The sequence below is a fragment of the Carassius auratus genome, chromosome 11 (assembly GCF_003368295.1).
Source record: "Carassius auratus strain Wakin chromosome 11, ASM336829v1, whole genome shotgun sequence".
Lineage (NCBI taxonomy): Eukaryota > Metazoa > Chordata > Actinopteri > Cypriniformes > Cyprinidae > Carassius > Carassius auratus.
The window spans coordinates 1401013-1418643 of NC_039253.1; the positions used below are offsets into that span (position 1 = coordinate 1401013).

At 35.7% G+C, this 17631-nt stretch overlaps 3 protein-coding genes and 1 pseudogene across 4 annotated transcripts; all 4 read right to left on the reverse strand.

Annotated features, from left to right (window-relative positions):
- Positions 1–754: 754 nt before the first annotated feature.
- On the reverse strand, positions 755–5483 carry LOC113110704 (ADP-ribosylation factor 4-like; annotated as a pseudogene).
- Positions 5484–6248: 765 nt separating this feature from the next.
- LOC113111318 (ADP-ribosylation factor 5-like) lies at positions 6249–7435 on the reverse strand. Its single transcript, XM_026275944.1, has 5 exons — positions 7223–7435; positions 6959–7039; positions 6760–6869; positions 6459–6656; positions 6249–6366 (listed from the first exon to the last, which is right to left on the reverse strand). Exons 1-5 carry the CDS (start codon positions 7287–7289, stop codon positions 6280–6282), a joined length of 543 nt encoding a protein of 180 aa, XP_026131729.1. The 5' UTR covers positions 7290–7435; the 3' UTR covers positions 6249–6279.
- A 1581-nt stretch (positions 7436–9016) lies between these two features.
- On the reverse strand, positions 9017–10787 carry LOC113110705 (ADP-ribosylation factor 5-like). Its single transcript, XM_026274846.1, has 5 exons — positions 10356–10787; positions 10100–10180; positions 9899–10008; positions 9598–9795; positions 9017–9499 (listed from the first exon to the last, which is right to left on the reverse strand). The coding sequence occupies exons 1-5, from the start codon at positions 10420–10422 to the stop codon at positions 9410–9412; spliced, it is 546 nt and encodes a 181-aa protein (XP_026130631.1). The 5' UTR covers positions 10423–10787; the 3' UTR covers positions 9017–9409.
- Positions 10788–14692: 3905 nt separating this feature from the next.
- LOC113110706 (ADP-ribosylation factor 4-like) lies at positions 14693–17570 on the reverse strand. Of its 2 annotated transcripts, XM_026274848.1 has the most exons (5): positions 16154–16291; positions 15873–15953; positions 15555–15664; positions 15246–15443; positions 14693–15149 (listed from the first exon to the last, which is right to left on the reverse strand). In XM_026274848.1, exons 1-5 carry the CDS (start codon positions 16218–16220, stop codon positions 15060–15062), a joined length of 546 nt encoding a protein of 181 aa, XP_026130633.1. In that variant the 5' UTR covers positions 16221–16291; the 3' UTR covers positions 14693–15059. The 2 variants fall into 2 exon arrangements, with proteins under 2 accessions (XP_026130633.1, XP_026130634.1); XM_026274849.1 differs by lacking the exons at positions 15873–15953; positions 16154–16291 and adding an exon at positions 17489–17570.
- Positions 17571–17631: the final 61 nt, after the last annotated feature.

Consider the following 17631-nt stretch of genomic DNA (forward strand, 5'->3'; position numbering starts at 1 on the left):
AAGGGAACAGCTAGATGATTCCAGCACCGGTCAGTTTTAATATTTTCAAAAGCTGGGAATAAAAAGATTGATTATGTCTTGGACATTTGCACAGGGTTGCCTAAATTCAGATGCTAAATCAGGAGCAAGTGCATTCAAAGCACGGCACGTTTAAAGGCAACTGTGATTAACGTACATGAAAAAGCTGTTTATTTACAACACAAACATCTGAATAGTTATCAATATAAACTCAAGCATGTTAGAAGCATTAAAACTATTGCTTACATCAATGCATTCCCAGTCTCGAAGTGTGCAACTATAAGATAATCTTTTATTCATTAAATGCATGCTTCTCTGAGAACATTTACTTGGATGTACGGCATGCAAACGCATGGGAATGAGCGGTTTATAATGAAAATAATGGAATAAATCAAGTTGAGGGGCAAAAATAGAGCATTTTTATAAATACACAAAGTTATCAATATTAACAGAATGTTTATGCTTACTGTAACAAGAACCTAGATGTCCTGCAAGAGCTTCTTAACAATTCTAATATCTTTCATACTGTGGTCAGATCTACAGAAGCTATAAGGCTACACACATCAAGTGGAATGAATCTGGGAGAAATGTCAGTCCAGGTCAAAGGTGCAATGAACTAAAAAAGGGAACAAAAATGTTAAAATGCACTGCTGCTGATGTTGATTTTTGGTAGCGATCAACTGAAAATGATACATGGACAGCTTCTGTGCTTGCATCACTCTACTAAACATGTTCTTTGGAACAGCACACATCCTGCTTGGACAGGAAGTGCAGTTTAGCGTTTGGAGAGCTGCTCGGAAAGCCAGTCTAATCCCTCGTATAAACCCGTCCCTATGAGTCGCACAGGTGCCCTGGACATACCACTGATGAGAAGCACAAGATAGACATATTTTTACCAATAGAATGGATACAGTGTGGCATTTAAGTGAATGAAAATATCACTTATTTTTAACATGTAGAAGTCTCTTCTGCTCAGCAAGACTGCATTAATTTCATTGAAAGAAAAAATATATATATTTGTTTAATATTATTAAAACTTAAAATAACTTTACTATTTGAATATATATAATTTATTCCTGTGTTCAAAGCTGTATTTTCAAGCATCATTCCTCCAGTCTTCAGTGTCACATGATCTTCTGAAATCATTCTATGATGATTTGCTGCTCAGAAAACATTAGTGATCAATTTATGTGGAAATTTTGAAATGCTGCTAACTATTCGCAAGAAATTAATTAATTCACAAAAACACTTTAAATTGTTCAGAAGTGGAAGTAAAACATTGATAGTGTTTACAAAAGATTTGTTTCAAATAAATGCTGTTCCTTTGAACTTTCTATTCATCATAAATGTATCAGTCTCCCAAAACCTAATAATCAGCAAAACGGTTCTCAACAATAAAAATATTAAAAACACCAATTATTATTAATAGAACACCAATAATAACTAATAATTGAGCAGTAAATCAACATATTAAACTGATTTCTGAAAGATCACGTGACAGTGAAGACTGCATTAAAGAAAATTCAGCTGCGTATCACAGAAATAATATCTTAACATATATTCACATAAACTGCTATTTTCAAATTGTAATAACATTTCACAATATTGCAGTTTTTACTATATTTTTGATTAAATAAATGCAGCCTTCGTGAGCACAATGTTCCAAAACATTTTTAAAAACTGTATTTATTCCAAATGTTTGACCAGTGGTGCATATACTGACCAAGATCTGATTAAATGACAGGTCTATGTACACATCTAGATTATGTATACATCTTAATAACCAAAAAACAATATTACTATGCGTAACTATTATAATATTGCACTTTAAGCATACATAATTGCATCACTCACAGTTCTGCTCCTGAGTGTTTGCAGGCCGAGTTTGTCCGTCAGCTCACTGATGGCCATGGCGTTTGGTAGATCTTGTTTATTTGCAAAAACAAGTAGAACGGCGTCTCTTAGTTCATCCTCCTGCAGCTGTTGCAGATAGAATATGAGCAGACATTTAGGGCGTTTTGAAACAGAACTACTTCAGATAGACCACTGTGCACAATAAAAGAAGCGTTTTGTTAGTATTCACTCGTGTTGTTGCTCTCAGTGCAGGCACACAGATAAAACCTGAGCTGTTTTTAATCTCAGAAGAGCGTTTCCTCACCATCTTCTGAAGCTCTTCTGCTGCTTCCTGTGCTCGTTCACGATCGTTACTGTCCACGACAAAGATCAGACCCTGAAGAAACAACACAACTTGTCACATTCAGAGTGAACTAAAATATTACAGTACCTTCTAATACTTCTTCAGTATTTTTGTCTTGATTTTTAGTGTGCAAACGTCTAGAGATTCTGAAATCAGAATACACTGAAAAGCAAAATTATACAAGTCTTATTTCTTTTTACCTAATCAAGATTTATGATTAAAACAAGAACAAATTAGAGATCGACCGAAATGTTTTTTTTAACCAATGCCGATGTTTAGAGGTCAGGGTCAGCCGATATATGCAGCCGATTTTTAGGGCCGATATCTTGAAGTTTTCCCCTTTATTTGCATGCTAAAATGTCACACTAATAATAAGTGGATGCACAACATTTCTATACTTAAAATAATTTATTGAACACTGACTTGAACTAACTCTTGAATCTTAATTTTGTGCACTACACATTATTAAAATAAAATATTTTTATCTAAAGTTAATCAAACAAATCAATACACTGACCAAGTATTAAATATATAATATATGTGAGCGAAGCCTGACTTTAAATCGGCTCAACTAAACACGGATATTGGCCGATATATAAAAAAAAAAAAAAAAAAAAAAAAAGACAAATATCGGCCCGATATATCGGTCAACCTCTGAACAAATATCTGCTGATGGAGCCTAAAAAAAAAAAAAGAGGAAAAACTAGTTTTTAATTCTGATATTTGTTCTTTTTTTGTATTGTTTTCTTTTCATTTATTATACAATTAACAAAACAAAAAAAACTAACAAGCTTGCTTTATTCTTTTTGTATTCTATCTATTTTAATTGTATTTGTTATATTATTTAAAAGCCCTTGCTATTTGTACAGCATTAAGCTAGCTGAGACATTTGTATATCATTGCTCTTTAGTTGGTTTTGATTGCTTTAGATAAAAGCCCCTGCTAAATGACTAAATGCAAGTATAAGCTAAATTTTGTTTCATTTCCAAGAAAACAAGACTTCATATCTTCATTTTGCATAAAAGTAAAAGTATCTTGATTTAAGAAAGTTTTCAAAATCTTTATTAGAAAACAAGAGGAAGATTTTTTTTCTGAGTATGCTCCATTTTATACCACAATTTACTTTTTTTTTTTTTTTTTTTTTAAAGATAGTTCACCAAAAAATTTGTAAATTCTCTCATTTACTAGGAATAACTGCATCTATCCTTCTTCATTACCACACTTATTATAACACTTAAAACATTTGATTCTTCACTTAATAATGACCCATTTAATTTTACAGCATGCAAACTATAATATCTGTTGCACAGAATAATAATGTTTTAGACATTTAAATGAATACAAATGAGGTTTTACTATCCTGACACAGTTTGGTTTTGAGGCCAAAGACTGCCTCAAATTTCTTATTTTATATCAATATCTGAGTTTCTACGACCTCAAGATCACTGTAAACATTTCTTTTGAAATCGATTCAGGAAATAAAGAGCAAGCAGAAGTAAGATATTCTCTTACGAGGTTATTGATATAAAAAATGTCAGCAAAGCAAAAGAGAACTGCACGGACAGAAGAGAAACTGTTCTGTTCTCTAAATCAAACTCTAGTAAAGGCCGTTCCAGTTCAACTTAATCCTAATAGTAACACCAACATCCTCATATGAAGCACATCCAGCCAAACTAGAACCACACACCCGTAGTTGTTTTTCTAGCAGCTCACAAGGCTGGATGATCAAACTCAATCAGTTCGGCCGTGGCACAATGAGCATTTCATCCTGCAGGAATGCTGCGACTCCATTGTTGTTTGACTATCTTAGTCCTGTTGCAATGTGATGCATCACTTTACCTGGGTATTCTGGAAGTAGTGTCTCCAAAGAGGCCTGATCTTATCCTGGCCACCCACATCCCACACAGTGAAGCAAATGTTCTTGTATTCCACCGTCTCGACGTTAAAGCCTAACGGAAGCACACAGGGTTGGGTGCGATATCATTTAAGAGCTGCAGATCTTGCAGTTGTGCACATTTCAAGATAAAATTCATGCAATAAATTCACAAAACCTGTCAAGTGCACATACAAGTCATGAAAATAACTAAATAAATGCTTAATTTTCTTAATGCTACATTTTTTTAAGGTAAATGTTTTATTTTAAACTCAAAAATGTGTTTGTGAAAATATCCGTCCATTAAAAATATACTTACTTTAACCTAAAATCTATGGAGTTTTTATATTTTTTTTTGTGATATGTAACATTGTATGTTTCCAAAATTCTGGCTTTTTTCCCTCACAAGTTTAAGTTAATATCTCACAATTCTGTTTTTGTCTCCATCAATAAAAAAAATATAATTGTGATTTTTTTTTTAAGCAATTCTGAGGAAAAACTATGCATTTGGTATGATTGTGCCACAGAATAAAAAATAAACAAAAAAATACATCTCACAATTCTTGCAAGAATAAGACAAAATTGAGAGACAAAAAGAGCAATGGGGAGAGAACACATCCCTGAGGGACACCAGCGTTGGTGGAGCCCTTTCAATATCTCGTATCCCTTACCTATGGTTGGAATAGTTGTGACTATTTCTCCCAGTTTGAGTTTGTAGAGGATTGTGGTTTTCCCTGCTGCATCCAGACCAACTGAAGAAGAACAGGAATCAAATCAAGTCAAACACACTGGAAAACTTTACTTTGCATAAATACCTTCCTATTTCTTGGGAAACAAAGACTACAACTCTCTACAACAAGTGACTGCTTTATTGACTTCTGAACAATCTGAATTCATGTTTACATCTATAGATCATAAGAGCATTCATACATGACCTGTATAGAAAACATAATTTAATGTAAAGTGACAACAAAATAGCCGTTTATCAATGCTAATTCACAACAAGAAGCAACTTCAAACTCACCCATGAGAATTCTCATCTGCTTTTTCCCAAACAAGCGAGAAAAGACGCTTGAAATCGTCAAACCCATATTAAAAGCGTCTCAAAAAACAAGAAAAAGTGTAAAAGTCAAACTTATTCGAGAAGTGTTCGACTAAGAGCTAGCGCTTTAGCACAGCAGCTCTCGGCGCTTCAGATCAACCTCTGTTAAATATCAAACTCCAGCTCACGGCAGCAGAGTCAGAATCACTCTTTCTTTGGATTTCTTTCCCTCTTTCTTCTTTCTGTCCAGCTGAAAGTGAGTTTTGACCAACAGCTTGAGTGCTACTTTTTCTGGACCACGTCACACTTTAGCTCCAACGCGGTCGAAATGACGTCACCACCGGTGCCACATCACGAAACATGATGAAGAGCCGACAACTTCAAACACATCACCTTTCTTCATTATGTAAGTAATAAGTGTGAGCTTTTAAGTTGAAAAATGTTCATACAGACTGAAACGTAAACATACATGAACGCATAACGTGTATGTAAAGAAATATTGCATATGGTGACTTTTTTCTTTTTTTTTGTACTTTTCTTCTTTTTTTTTTACATTATTTAACTTATTTAACCAGTAATACATTTAAAAATAATAATATTATTAATTCTGTTTAAGTTCTTTTTCAATGTTTTTTTTTTATTAAAATTAATTTATTTATATAACATAAGAAGGCATTAGGTAGCCTTGGTTGTTACTATAAAGTCACTTCAGATAAACAACTAAATAAAAACAATTATATTTAATGCATTTCTCAAAAATGTCATCCAGTTTTCAAATATGATTATAGTTATTGAAAATGAAACAATAACATTACTAGACCACGGTTACATATATTTCAGGCAGACATCAGTTTGTTCTTCCAAAGTCCAAATACAAAAAAACCTGTGTTAAAATAAGTCAAACGTGACATATAACAGCATTTCTTTTGTAGCATTAAATTAACAGGACATTAAATACAGTAATAGATAAATAAAATAATAGTAGACAGTACAGTAGTAATGCATAATTTATAAATTCACAGACAATCTGGTGAATTTAAAAAAGCCACATAATGAAGGCAAACGTACATTTGAGACAAAAATAGACTATAGGCTACATTCCGTTGATGTAGTGTCCTTTCTTCAAGTAGTCCTTTCTTCAGCAGTGTTTTATCGTCTGGAAAGTTGATCTGAGAGCCAATCCAGTCCTTCATATAAACCTGACCCTTGAACCGCACATGTAGCCTGAACAAACCACTGAGAGAGAGAGAAAGAGAGAGAGAGAGGTTTATTTCACTGAAACACACTGACATCACACATCACGTGCCAAACAGAGTGTGTGTGTTCACCTGTCGTCCTCTCAGTGCGTGTAAACCCAGTCTGTCTGTCAGCTCGTGGACCGGCATGGCTTTGGGTAAATCCTGCTTGTTAGCAAGAACTAACAGAACCGCGTCTCTCATCTCGTCCTCCGCCAGCATCGCGTTTAGTTCCTCTGCTGCTGTTTCAATCCGGTCATGATCACTGCTGTCCACCACAAAGATCAAGCCCTGAATCAAACAAACACACACTTTGTTCACGCCATTAAAATGGCATTTTCAAACATTATATTACCGCAAAATCATAATGCATACAGTCGTGTTTGTATTGTACCTCAGTGTACTGATAATAATATTTCCAAAGTCCTCTGATTTTGCTCTGACCGCCAACATCCCACACAGCAAAGGAGATGTTTTTATATTCAACTGTTTCAACATTAAAACCTAAAGAGAAAAAATATCATATTCAATAAAGCCAGCAATAAATCCATTTGAGGCATTTAAACATGACAAAATAACTAAAACTGTCTTACCAATAGTTGGAATAGTTGTGACAACTTCACCGAGTTTGAGTTTGAAGAGCACTGTTGTTTTCCCTGCTGCATCCAGACCAACTTTGAGAAGAATTTCCATTTATTCCACAATGAAAATATTCATATGTAGGCTATATCAGTTTATTCATATGCTCATAGTCTTTGCTTTATGGTCATTACAATTATTTAAGCACATCGTAACATAAACAGTAGCCAAACTATAAGACGTTCGATTCAGAGTTCAGAGGGGAAAAAATGACCTACCCATAAGCAACTTAATCTGCTTTTTCGGAAAGGGACGAGAGAAAATCATAGTGAAATAGTTGCCCATGTTTGCAATAAGACAGAACCGCTGTTGCTGAAGATAAACGCCTAGAGTTAAAGGCTCAGACTAGTTATGATGTGTGTTCAATGTTTATATACACCTTTCTCTTCAACGCGGAAGTAAGCCTATGGATGAGACTTCCGATTCAATAGCCTCTACAGGTAAATAACGAGGAGAATAACGACTAAACGGTCAAACTGTTTGCTCTACAAACCATTGTGTTCATAATTAAGATAATACATTAAAATAATATGATAAGACAAACAAACTTTCAATATCAAGCAGAAAAACGAACTGGTTTGTTCAGCTAAAAATATAAAATGTACAAATGGTCGCGCCCATTTCTACGACAAGAAAAGGTGGAAAGGATGTTTTGTTTGTTTACTTTCGGTTTGATTGACAGCTCAACACCGCCACTCTCAGCTTCCCTCGCGGCAAATCCAACGCGTTCGAAATGACGTCACTTATTTTATCACGTGTCTAAACAAACAGTTTGAATTTGGAAGTCTTTGATTTCATTTGAATAACATTGAACTGAACTTTGGGAAACGTTTTGGTGGAGCGATTGTGTCATAAAAATATGTTAATATTCCAACCTATTTGAGGAATTATAATTTTTACTGTAATATGTGCCTAAAATAACACATCAGATGAAGAGGACGACCATGAGATGACTTAAAGTTCATTATAATGGGCTCTTCTCGCATTCATAAACAACAATAACACATGAACCAGTTTCACAGCAAACAACAGCAATCAATGTAACACATATGACTATAAAATAATCCTAAACATTAATCAAACAAGCGTAGAACAATCCAGTGCACATTACTCATAGCGACAATTAGATATTATAGTTGTCTCGCGTTATTTTACCATAACATTTTTTATAAATTATAGGATGTTTTACTTTTAAAAAGCAATTGTATCATAATTTACAGTACACTTACATGTAATGTCTTTTATAATATAATTGTTGTCACAGGCATGTGGTTATTTACATGTTTTACTAATATGTTTTTCTTTTGAAGATAGCATCAGCTAAAAACTTTAGCTGAATTACAAATTAAAAGTTAGTATTTTCCAAAAATGTAATTCATTCTGCAAATATGATTAGTTATTGAAATTGAAACATAAACTTAAGCTAATAAATTTTTTGTATAAATTCGTCATTTATTTGATCTATTTTTATTCATAAATTATACAAAAAGTGAAAAGTGAAGTGACATTCAGCCAAGTATGGTGACCCATACTCAGAATTTGTGTTCTGCATTTAACCCATCCGAAATGCACACACACAGAGCAGTGAACACACACACACACACTGTGAGCACACACCCGGAGCAGTGGGCAGCCATTTATGCTGCGGCGCCCGGGGAGCAGTTGGGGGTTCGATGCCTTGCTCAAGGACACCTAAGTCATGGTATTGAAGGTGGAGAGAGAACTGTACATGCACTCCCCCCACCCACAATTCCGTCCGGCCCGAGACTAGAACTCACAACCCTTCGATTGGGAGTCCAACCCTCTAACCATTAGGCCACGACTTCCCCAAATCGTAATGTAACATTATGACCATGTTTGCAATCTGATTCAGAATTTCTGTTGTTATTTATGCATGCATTAAATATTCATCTTACATCAATCTGTCTATAACTGCAAAACACTATATTTCTCATGCATTTTTCTATTCTGTTATATATATTTAAATGAGACATAAGAATACTATTGTTTGAAAATAAATACACCATTTACTGGAGATATTTGAAGGACACACACACACACACACACACACACACACACACATATCACACATACTGTATATGTATATATTTTCCAGACAAACATCAGCTTATTCTTTCAAATCCAGATACAACAAAACACATATTAAAATAAGTCTTTCAAAGTGTTTTTTCTTTCAGAGTTCATGGAACAATAATTAAAATAAAAAAATAGCTAAACATGTTTTCAGATGTAACCTCACAATATAAAAAGCACCGTTTTGATTTAATATTAATACATAAAAATGCTTTTGAGATAATAAACAGCTGAAGGCAGTTACATTCATTTACAGTATGTATTAGTTTTGAAGTATCAGGCCACAAAAACCCAAAAATAAAGTTCCAGCATTATGGTCGTCTGGACAGTTGATCTGAGAGCCAATCCAGTCCTTCATATAAACCTGACCCTTGAACCGCACATGTAGCCTGAACAAACCACTGAGAGAGAGAGAGAGAGAGAGAGAGAGAGAGAGGTTTATTTCACTGAAACACACTGACATCACGCATCACGTGTCAAACAGAGTGTGTGTGTTCACCTGTCGTCCTCTCAGTGCGTGTAAACCCAGTCTGTCTGTCAGCTCGTGGACCGGCATGGCTTTGGGTAAATCCTGCTTGTTAGCAAGAACTAACAGAACCGCGTCTCTCATCTCATCCTCCGCCAGCATCGCGTTTAGTTCCTCTGCTGCTGTTTCAATCCGGTCATGATCACTGCTGTCCACCACAAAGATCAGGCCCTGAATCACAGAAACACACACTTTGTTCACGCCATTAAAATGGCATTTTCAAATACAATATAACTGCAAAATCATAATGCATACAGGTGTGTTTGTATTGTACCTCAGTGTCCTGATAATAACATTTCCAAAGATCTCTGATTTTGGTCTGACCGCCAACATCCCACACAGTGAAGGAGATGTTTTTATAATCAACTTTATCAACATTAAAACCTTAAGAGAAAAACTATAATATTCAATAAAGCAGACAAAAAATCCATATGAGGCAGTTAAACATGACAAACATCTAACACCAATGTCTTACCAGTAGTTGGAATAGTTGTGACAACTTCACCGAGTTTGAGTTTGTAGAACACTGTTGTTTTCCCTGCTGCATCCAGACCAACTGGGAGAATAATAATTTCTATTTATGCTATATCAGATTATTCATATGCTAATTTTGATGTATGGTCATAAAAAATATTTAACAATTTAAGCACATAATAACAATAAAGTGGCATAGACAGTAACCAAACTATAAGACGTTTAATTCCAAAATTTAGAGGGGAAAAATGACTTACTCATAAGCAACGTAATCTGCTTTTTCGGAAAGAGACGAGAGAAAATGAGAGAGTAATAGCTGCCCATGTTTGCAATAAGACAGAACCGCTGTAGCTGAAGATAAACGCCTAGAGTTAAAGGCTCAGACTAGTTATGATGTGTGTTCAGTGTGTTTTATACACCTTTTTCTTCAACGCGGAAGTAAGCCTATGAGACTTCCGATTCAATAGCCTCTACAGGTAAATAACGAGGAGAATAACGACGAATATCTAAACGGTCAAACTGTTTTGCTCTACAAACCATTGTGTTCATAATTAATATAATACATTAAAATAATATGATGACACAATTACTTTCAATATCAAGCAGCAAAACGAACTGGTTTGTTCAGCTAGAAATAGTTGGACGGAGTGGACGCAGTTGAGACCGGAAGCCAGACCCATTGAATTTACAAATGGTTGCGCCCAATTCTACGACAAGAAAAGGTGGATAGGTTTTGTTTGTTTACTTTCGGTTTGATTGACAGCTCAACACCGCCACTCTCAGCTTCTCTCGCGGCAAATCCAACGCGTTCGAAATGACGTCACCTACTGTATCACTTGTCTAAACAAACTTGTCTTTTTAAAGTTTGAATTTGGAAGCATAGCAAGTCTCAGTTAGCTTAAACGCAGAACACGTTGCAAGGGCTTTTAAATAATATAATAAATAAAAAGAAAACACAGAACAGAAAAAGAATAGAGCAAGCTGTTAGAGGTCTTTATAATAAATGAAAAGAAAATAGATAGACTAAAAAAAGATTAGAAAGGTAGTTAGATTTTTTTTTATTAAAGAATAGAATTAGAATAGTGCGTGCTAAAGTTAGAGGGTCAAATAAAGATGGAAGAGATGGGTTTTAAGCCGATTCTTGAAGATGGCTAAGGACTCAGCTGCTCGGATTGAGTTGGGGAGTTCATTCCACCAGGAGGGAACATTTAATTTAAAAGTCTGTAAAAGTGACTTTGTGCTTCTTTGGGATGGCACAATCAAGCGACATTCCCTTAAGTCTGAAGTAATGAATTGAGGTAAATGGGTGCAGAGCCAGTGGAGGTTTTGTAGTCAAACATCAATGCCTTGAATTTTATGCGAGCAGCTATTGGAAGCCAGTGCAAATTGATAAACAGAGGTGTCACGTGTATTCTTTTCGGCTCATTAAAAATTTATCTTGCTGCCACGTTCTGGATTAATTGTAAAGGTTTGATATAACTGGCTGGAAGACCTGCCAAGAGAGCATTGCAATAGTCCAGCCTGGACAGAACAAGAGCTTGAACAAGGAGTTGTGCAGCATGTTCCGAAAGAAAGGGCCTGATCTTCTTAATGTTGAATAAAGCCCCGTTCACACCAAGAACGATAACTATAAAGATAACTATAAAGATAATGATATAAGCATCCACACCAGCGAATGATATCGTCTGTTAATTCTGAGCGCACGTTGAGAATGATTTTTAGAACTATATCTTTATCGTTATCTTTATAGTTATCGTGCTTGGTGTGAACGGGCCTTTAAGCAAATCTGCAGGATCTTACAGTTTTAGCAATGTGGTCTGAGAAAGTTAGCTGATCATCAGGGGCGGATCTACCAAGGCCTTGCCACCCCTGCTACCACCCTAGTTGGCAGCAACGAATTAAAGGTTATGGCCAATTTGAAAATTTACTAGGGCAAATCTTTCATGATTCGCGATGCCGCTACGAACTCCCGAACTGAATCAAATGATTTGTGATCCTCAAACTGACTCAAATGATTCGCGAACCCGCTTTGAACTCTCGAACTGACTCAAATGATTCGTGATCCCGCTCCGAACTCCCGAAATGATTCAAATGATTTGCGATACCCAAACTGACTCAAATGATTCGCGAACCCGCTTTGAACTCCCGAACTGACTCAAATGATTCGCTAACCCGCTACGAACTCCCGAACTGATTCAAATGATTCGCGATCCCGCTCCGAACTCCTGAACTGACTCAAATGATTCGCGAACCCGCTCCGAACACCCGAATTGATTCAAATGATCTGCGAAGCCGCTCCGAACTCCCGAGCTGATTCAAATGATTTGCGATCCCCAAACTGACTCAAAAGATTCGCGCACCCGCTCCGAACTCCCAAACTGACTCAAATGATTCGCGATCCCGCTACGAACTCCCGAACTGACTGAAATGATTCGCGATCCCGCTCCGAACTCCCGAACTGACTCAATCTGCCTAGGGCACCAACTCGCAGAGGGGGCACCATCCCAGTTGCTCCAAAAAAAAAAAAAAAAAAAACTTCCTCCATTCTCCCATCCGCGCTTGCGACCGCTCGCAACTCATGTTTGTGGCTGAATGTTCATAATTGATGGATGAATCCAATCCAGCAAAGAGAAAAGAAAACTAAAAGTAAAAAACAAAAAACAACAAAAAAACAGACATAAAGTTGGCTTGATGTTGGACGTTGGACGAGTCTCAAATTTATGGACCGTCTCTAAAGTTACATGCATATTGGTATACACTTTGGAAATGTCATTGGCTGTTAAAATCTTGTGTTTCTTATAATAAACTTATAATAAACTGACATATTGATAACACTGAACCTTTTATAATGCTCTTAATTACATGTCGATGCATACTGTATGCATTAGTGAGTGTGGTGGTGCTTATTCCTTATATGAACTGTTTCAAATGCAAGACACTGATTGCATGAGATTAAGTTTGTAAATGATAGCCTGTGTCCTTTTGTGTGCACATATATTTATCGTCAAACTGTGATTACTGTGACTAAATTCAGTATATTAGGTCTGCCATATGTTGCCACCCCTCAAAAATTCCTGCCCCCTTCTCGCCAGCTCATCAATATTTTTCTAGATCCGCCCCTGCTGATCATCAATCATAACTCCAAGGTTTCTGGCTGTTTTTGAAGGAGGTATGGTTGATGTGCCCAACTTGATGCTGAAACTGGGATGGAACGATGGGTTTGCTGGAACCACAAGCAGTTCTGTCTTGGCAAGGTTGAGTTGAAGGTGATGATCCATCATCCAGGAAGAAATGTCTGTTAGACAAGCTGAGATGCGAGTAGCTACTGTTGGATCATTAGGATGGAATGAGAAGTAGAGTTGAGTGTCATCAGCATTGCAGTGGTATAAAAAGCCATGTTTCGGAATGATAGAACCTAATGATCCCATGTAGACAGAGAAGAGAAGTGGTGCAAGAACAGAGCCCTGAGGCACCCCAGTAGTTAGATGTTGCGACTTGGACACCTCACCTCTCCAAGATACTTTGAAGGACCTATCTGATAGGTAAGACTCAAACCACTAGAGTGTGGTTCCTGAGATGCCCTTTGCCAGTAGGGTTGATAGGAGGATCTGGTAATTAACCATTTAACCAGCGGACAGATTGAGCAATTATTGAAGATTTGGACTCTGCTCTTGCCAGTCTTAGGGCTTCAAAAACTGAGAGCAAGGCAGTCTCAGTTGAATGTCCACTTCTGAAGCCAGATTGGTTGCTGTCAAGGAGGTTGTTCTGTGTGAGAAAGACAGAAACTTGGTTGAACACAGCTTGTTTAAGTGTTTTTGCAATGAAAGGAAAATGGGAAACTGGTCTGTAGTTCTCTAAAAGAGATGGGTTGAGGGTGGATTTTTTAAGTAGTGGAGCTATACGAGCCTGTCTAAATGATGAGGGAAAAACACCAGTGTAGAGGGATATGTTAATAATGTGAGTGAGTGCAGGTATCACTGCAGGAGAAATGGCTTGAAGGAGATGAGATGGAATAGGATCAAGCAGACAAGAAGTACGATGATTAGAAAGGATGAGTTTGGAGACTTCTGCCTCAGAGAGTGAAGAGAAGGATGTGAATGGGTGTATGTTTGCTGGTGATATGAACTTGACGGATTGTGGTGTGGAAAATTGTGCACTGATGTTTTTAATTGTATTAATGAAAAATGTGGCAAAGTCGTCAGCTATTAGAGATGAAGCAGGAGGGGGAGGAGGATGAGGCCAAAGGAGCGAGGAAAATGTTATAAAAAGCATGCAAGAGTTAGACAAATTATTAATTTTGTAATGGTAGTATGTCAGCTAAATTACAAATTAATAGTTAGTATTTTCCAAAAATGTAATTCATTAGGCAAATATGATTAATTATAGAAAATAGCTACTCTTTTTTTTTTATAAATTCATCATTTAAAAATGATAAATATGTAACAATATGACCATGTTTATAATCTGATTCAGCATTTCTGTTGTTATTTATTTATGCATGCATTAAATATACATCTTACATCAATCTGTCTATAACTGCAAAACACTCTATTTCTCATGCATTTTTCTATTCTGTCATATATATATTTTAAATGAGACATAAGAATACTAATGTTTGAAAATAAATACACCATTTATTGGAGATATTTGAACATGTAGGACACACACACACATACACACAAACACACACACATATATGTAGATATCAGCTTATTAAGTCCAGATACAACAAAAAACATATTAAAATAAGTCTTTCAAAGTGTTTTTTCTTTCAGGGTTCATGGAACAAGAATTAAATAAAAAAATAAGTAAACTCTCAATATAAAATGCACCGCTTTGATTTAATATTAATACATAAAAATTATTTTGAGATAATAAACAGCTGAAGGCTTACATTCAATTACAGTATGTATTAATTTTGAAGTATCAGGCCACAAAAACCCAAAAATAAAGTTCCAGCATTATGGTCGTCTGGACAGTTGATCTGAGAGCCAATCCAGTCCTTCATATAAACCTGACCCTTGAACCGCACATGTGGCCTGAACAAACCACTGAGAGAGAGAGAGAGAGAGAGAGAGAGAGAGGTTTATTTCACTGAAACACACTGACATCACGCATCACGTGTCAAACAGAGTGTGTGTGTTCACCTGTCGTCCTCTCAGTGCGTGTAAACCCAGTCTGTCTGTCAGCTCGTGGACCGGCATGGCTTTGGGTAAATCCTGTTTGTTAGCAAGAACTAACAGAACCGCGTCTCTCATCTCGTCCTCCGCCAGCATCGCGTTTAGTTCCTCTGCTGCTGTTTCAATCCGGTCATGATCACTGCTGTCCACCACAAAGATCAGGCCCTGAATCACAGAAACACACACTTTGTTCACGCCATTAAAATGGCATTTTTAATGGCACTATATAACTGCAAAATCATACTGGATACAGTTGTGTTTGTATTAAATTCTTACCTCAGTGTACTGATAATAATATTTCCAAAGACCTCTGATTTTGGTCTGACCGCCAACATCCCACACAGTGAAGGAGATGTTTTTATATTCAACTGTTTCAACATTAAAACCTAAAGAAAAAATATATTCAATAAAATAAGACAATACATTTAAGCAGACAATTTTATCCAAAGCGACTTACAGCTCATTCAGGCCCTGGGAATAGAACCCACAACCTTTTGCACACAATACTCTACCACTGAGCCCCAGGAACACAATAAATTTATACAAGGCAGTTAAATATGACAAACATCTAACAGCAACTAAAAACTGTCTTACCAATAGTTGGAATAGTTGTGACAACTTCCCCGAGTTTGAGTTTGTAGAGCACTGTTGTTTTCCCTGCTGCATCCAGACCAACTGGGAGAAGAAGAATTTCAATTTATTCCACAATGAAAATATTCATATATAGGCTATATCAGATTATTTATATGCTAATTTTGCTTTATGGGCATTACACTTATTTATCAATTTAAGCACATCATAACAATAAAGTGGCATAAACAGTAGCCAAACTATAAGACGTTTAAATCCAAAGTTTAGAGAGAAAATTTACTTACCCATTAGCAACCGAATCTGCTTTTTCGGAAAGAGACGAGAGAAAATCTGAGAGAAATAGTTGCCCATGTTTGCAATAAGACAGAACCGCTGTAGCTGAAGATAAACGCCTAGAGTTAAAGGCTCAGACTAGTTATGATGCGTGTTCAGTGAGTTTATATATAGGTTTTTTTTTTACTTTCGGTTTGATTGACAGCTCAACACCGCCACTCTCAGCTTCTCTCGCGGCAAATCCAACGCGTTCGAAATGACGTCACCTACTGTATCACGTGTCTAAACAAACTTTTTATTATTATTATTTATTTATTTTTACAGTTTGAAGGGTTTGATTTCATTTGAATAACATATAACTCAACAAATGGTTGGGAAATGTTTTGGAGGGAGTACATAAACCGTGAAAATGTTTTGTAAAAAAAAAAACAATCAAATAGCCTACACTTGCAGCTGTGGTTGCCAGACATTTACCCTAAAACACTGTAATAATGTTCAAACGTTTTGGTGGAGCGATTGTGTCATAAAAATATGTTAATATTCCATGAGATGACTTAAAGTTCATTGTAATGGGCAATCTCGCAATCATAAACAACAATAACACATGAACCAGTTTCACAGCAAACAACAGCAATCAATGTATAACACATATGACTATAAAATAATACTAAACATTAATGAAACAAGTGTAGAACAATCCAGTGCACATTACTCATAGCGACAATTAGATAGTACTATAGTTGTCTTGCGTTATTTTAAAATAACATTTTTTATAAATTATAGGATGTTTTACTTTTAAAAGCATTTGTACCATATTTTACAGTACACTCACATGTAATGTCTTTTATAATATAATTGTTGTCAGGCATATGGTTTTTTCTAACATGTTTTTCTTTTGAAGATAGCATCAGCTAAAAACTATAGCTAAATTACAAATTAATAGTTAGCATTTTCCATAAATGTCATTCATTAGGCAAATATGATTAGGTTTCGAAATTGAAACCTTTTTGTATAACTTCATCATTTATTGGATCTATTTTTGTTCATAAATTATAAAAAAACGTAACATTATGACCATGTTTACAATCTGATTCAGCAATTCTGATGTTAATCATTTATGCATGCATTAAATATACACCTTACATCAATATGTCTATAACTGTGCAAACATACTCTATTTCTCATGCATTTTTATATTCTGTTATATATATATTTCAAAGTCCAGATACAACAAAACACATTAAAATAAGTCTTTAGTCATGGAACAAGAATTTAAATGAAAAATTAACTAAACATGTTTTCTGAAGTAACCTGGCAATATAAAATATACTGTTTTGATTCAGTACCAATAGTTGGAATAGCTGTGACAAATTCACAGAGTTTGTAGTTTGCAGAGGACTGTTGTTTTCCCTGGTGCATCCAGACCAACTTGGAGAAGAAATATTTGTATTTATTTCACAATGAACATGCAAGATATACTACACAACGG

What these genes read in the sequence shown, in the direction of transcription:
- LOC113111318 (XM_026275944.1), bottom strand. Translation starts at nt 7,289, where the DNA reads ATGGGCAACTATTTCACTATGATTTTCTCTCGTCCCTTTCCGAAAAAG. An exon ending in CACAACTATTCCAACTATTG is followed by an intron (nt 6,870 to 6,958) that starts GTAAGACAGTTT and finishes TTTTCTCTTTAG; the next exon opens with GTTTTAATGTTGAAACAGTT. An exon ending in ATTATTATCAGTACACTGAG is followed by an intron (nt 6,657 to 6,759) that starts GTACAATACAAA and finishes TGTTTGATTCAG; the next exon opens with GGCTTGATCTTTGTGGTGGA.
- LOC113110705 (XM_026274846.1), bottom strand. Translation starts at nt 10,422, where the DNA reads ATGGGCAGCTATTACTCTCTCATTTTCTCTCGTCTCTTTCCGAAAAAG. An exon ending in CACAACTATTCCAACTACTG is followed by an intron (nt 10,009 to 10,099) that starts GTAAGACATTGG and finishes TTTTCTCTTAAG; the next exon opens with GTTTTAATGTTGATAAAGTT. An exon ending in ACGCACTGAGAGGACGACAG is followed by an intron (nt 9,500 to 9,597) that starts GTGAACACACAC and finishes TCTCTCTCTCAG; the next exon opens with TGGTTTGTTCAGGCTACATG.
- LOC113110706 (XM_026274848.1), bottom strand. Translation starts at nt 16,220, where the DNA reads ATGGGCAACTATTTCTCTCAGATTTTCTCTCGTCTCTTTCCGAAAAAG. An exon ending in GCAGATTCGGTTGCTAATGG is followed by an intron (nt 15,954 to 16,153) that starts GTAAGTAAATTT and finishes TTCTTCTCCCAG; the next exon opens with TTGGTCTGGATGCAGCAGGG. An exon ending in ACGCACTGAGAGGACGACAG is followed by an intron (nt 15,150 to 15,245) that starts GTGAACACACAC and finishes TCTCTCTCTCAG; the next exon opens with TGGTTTGTTCAGGCCACATG.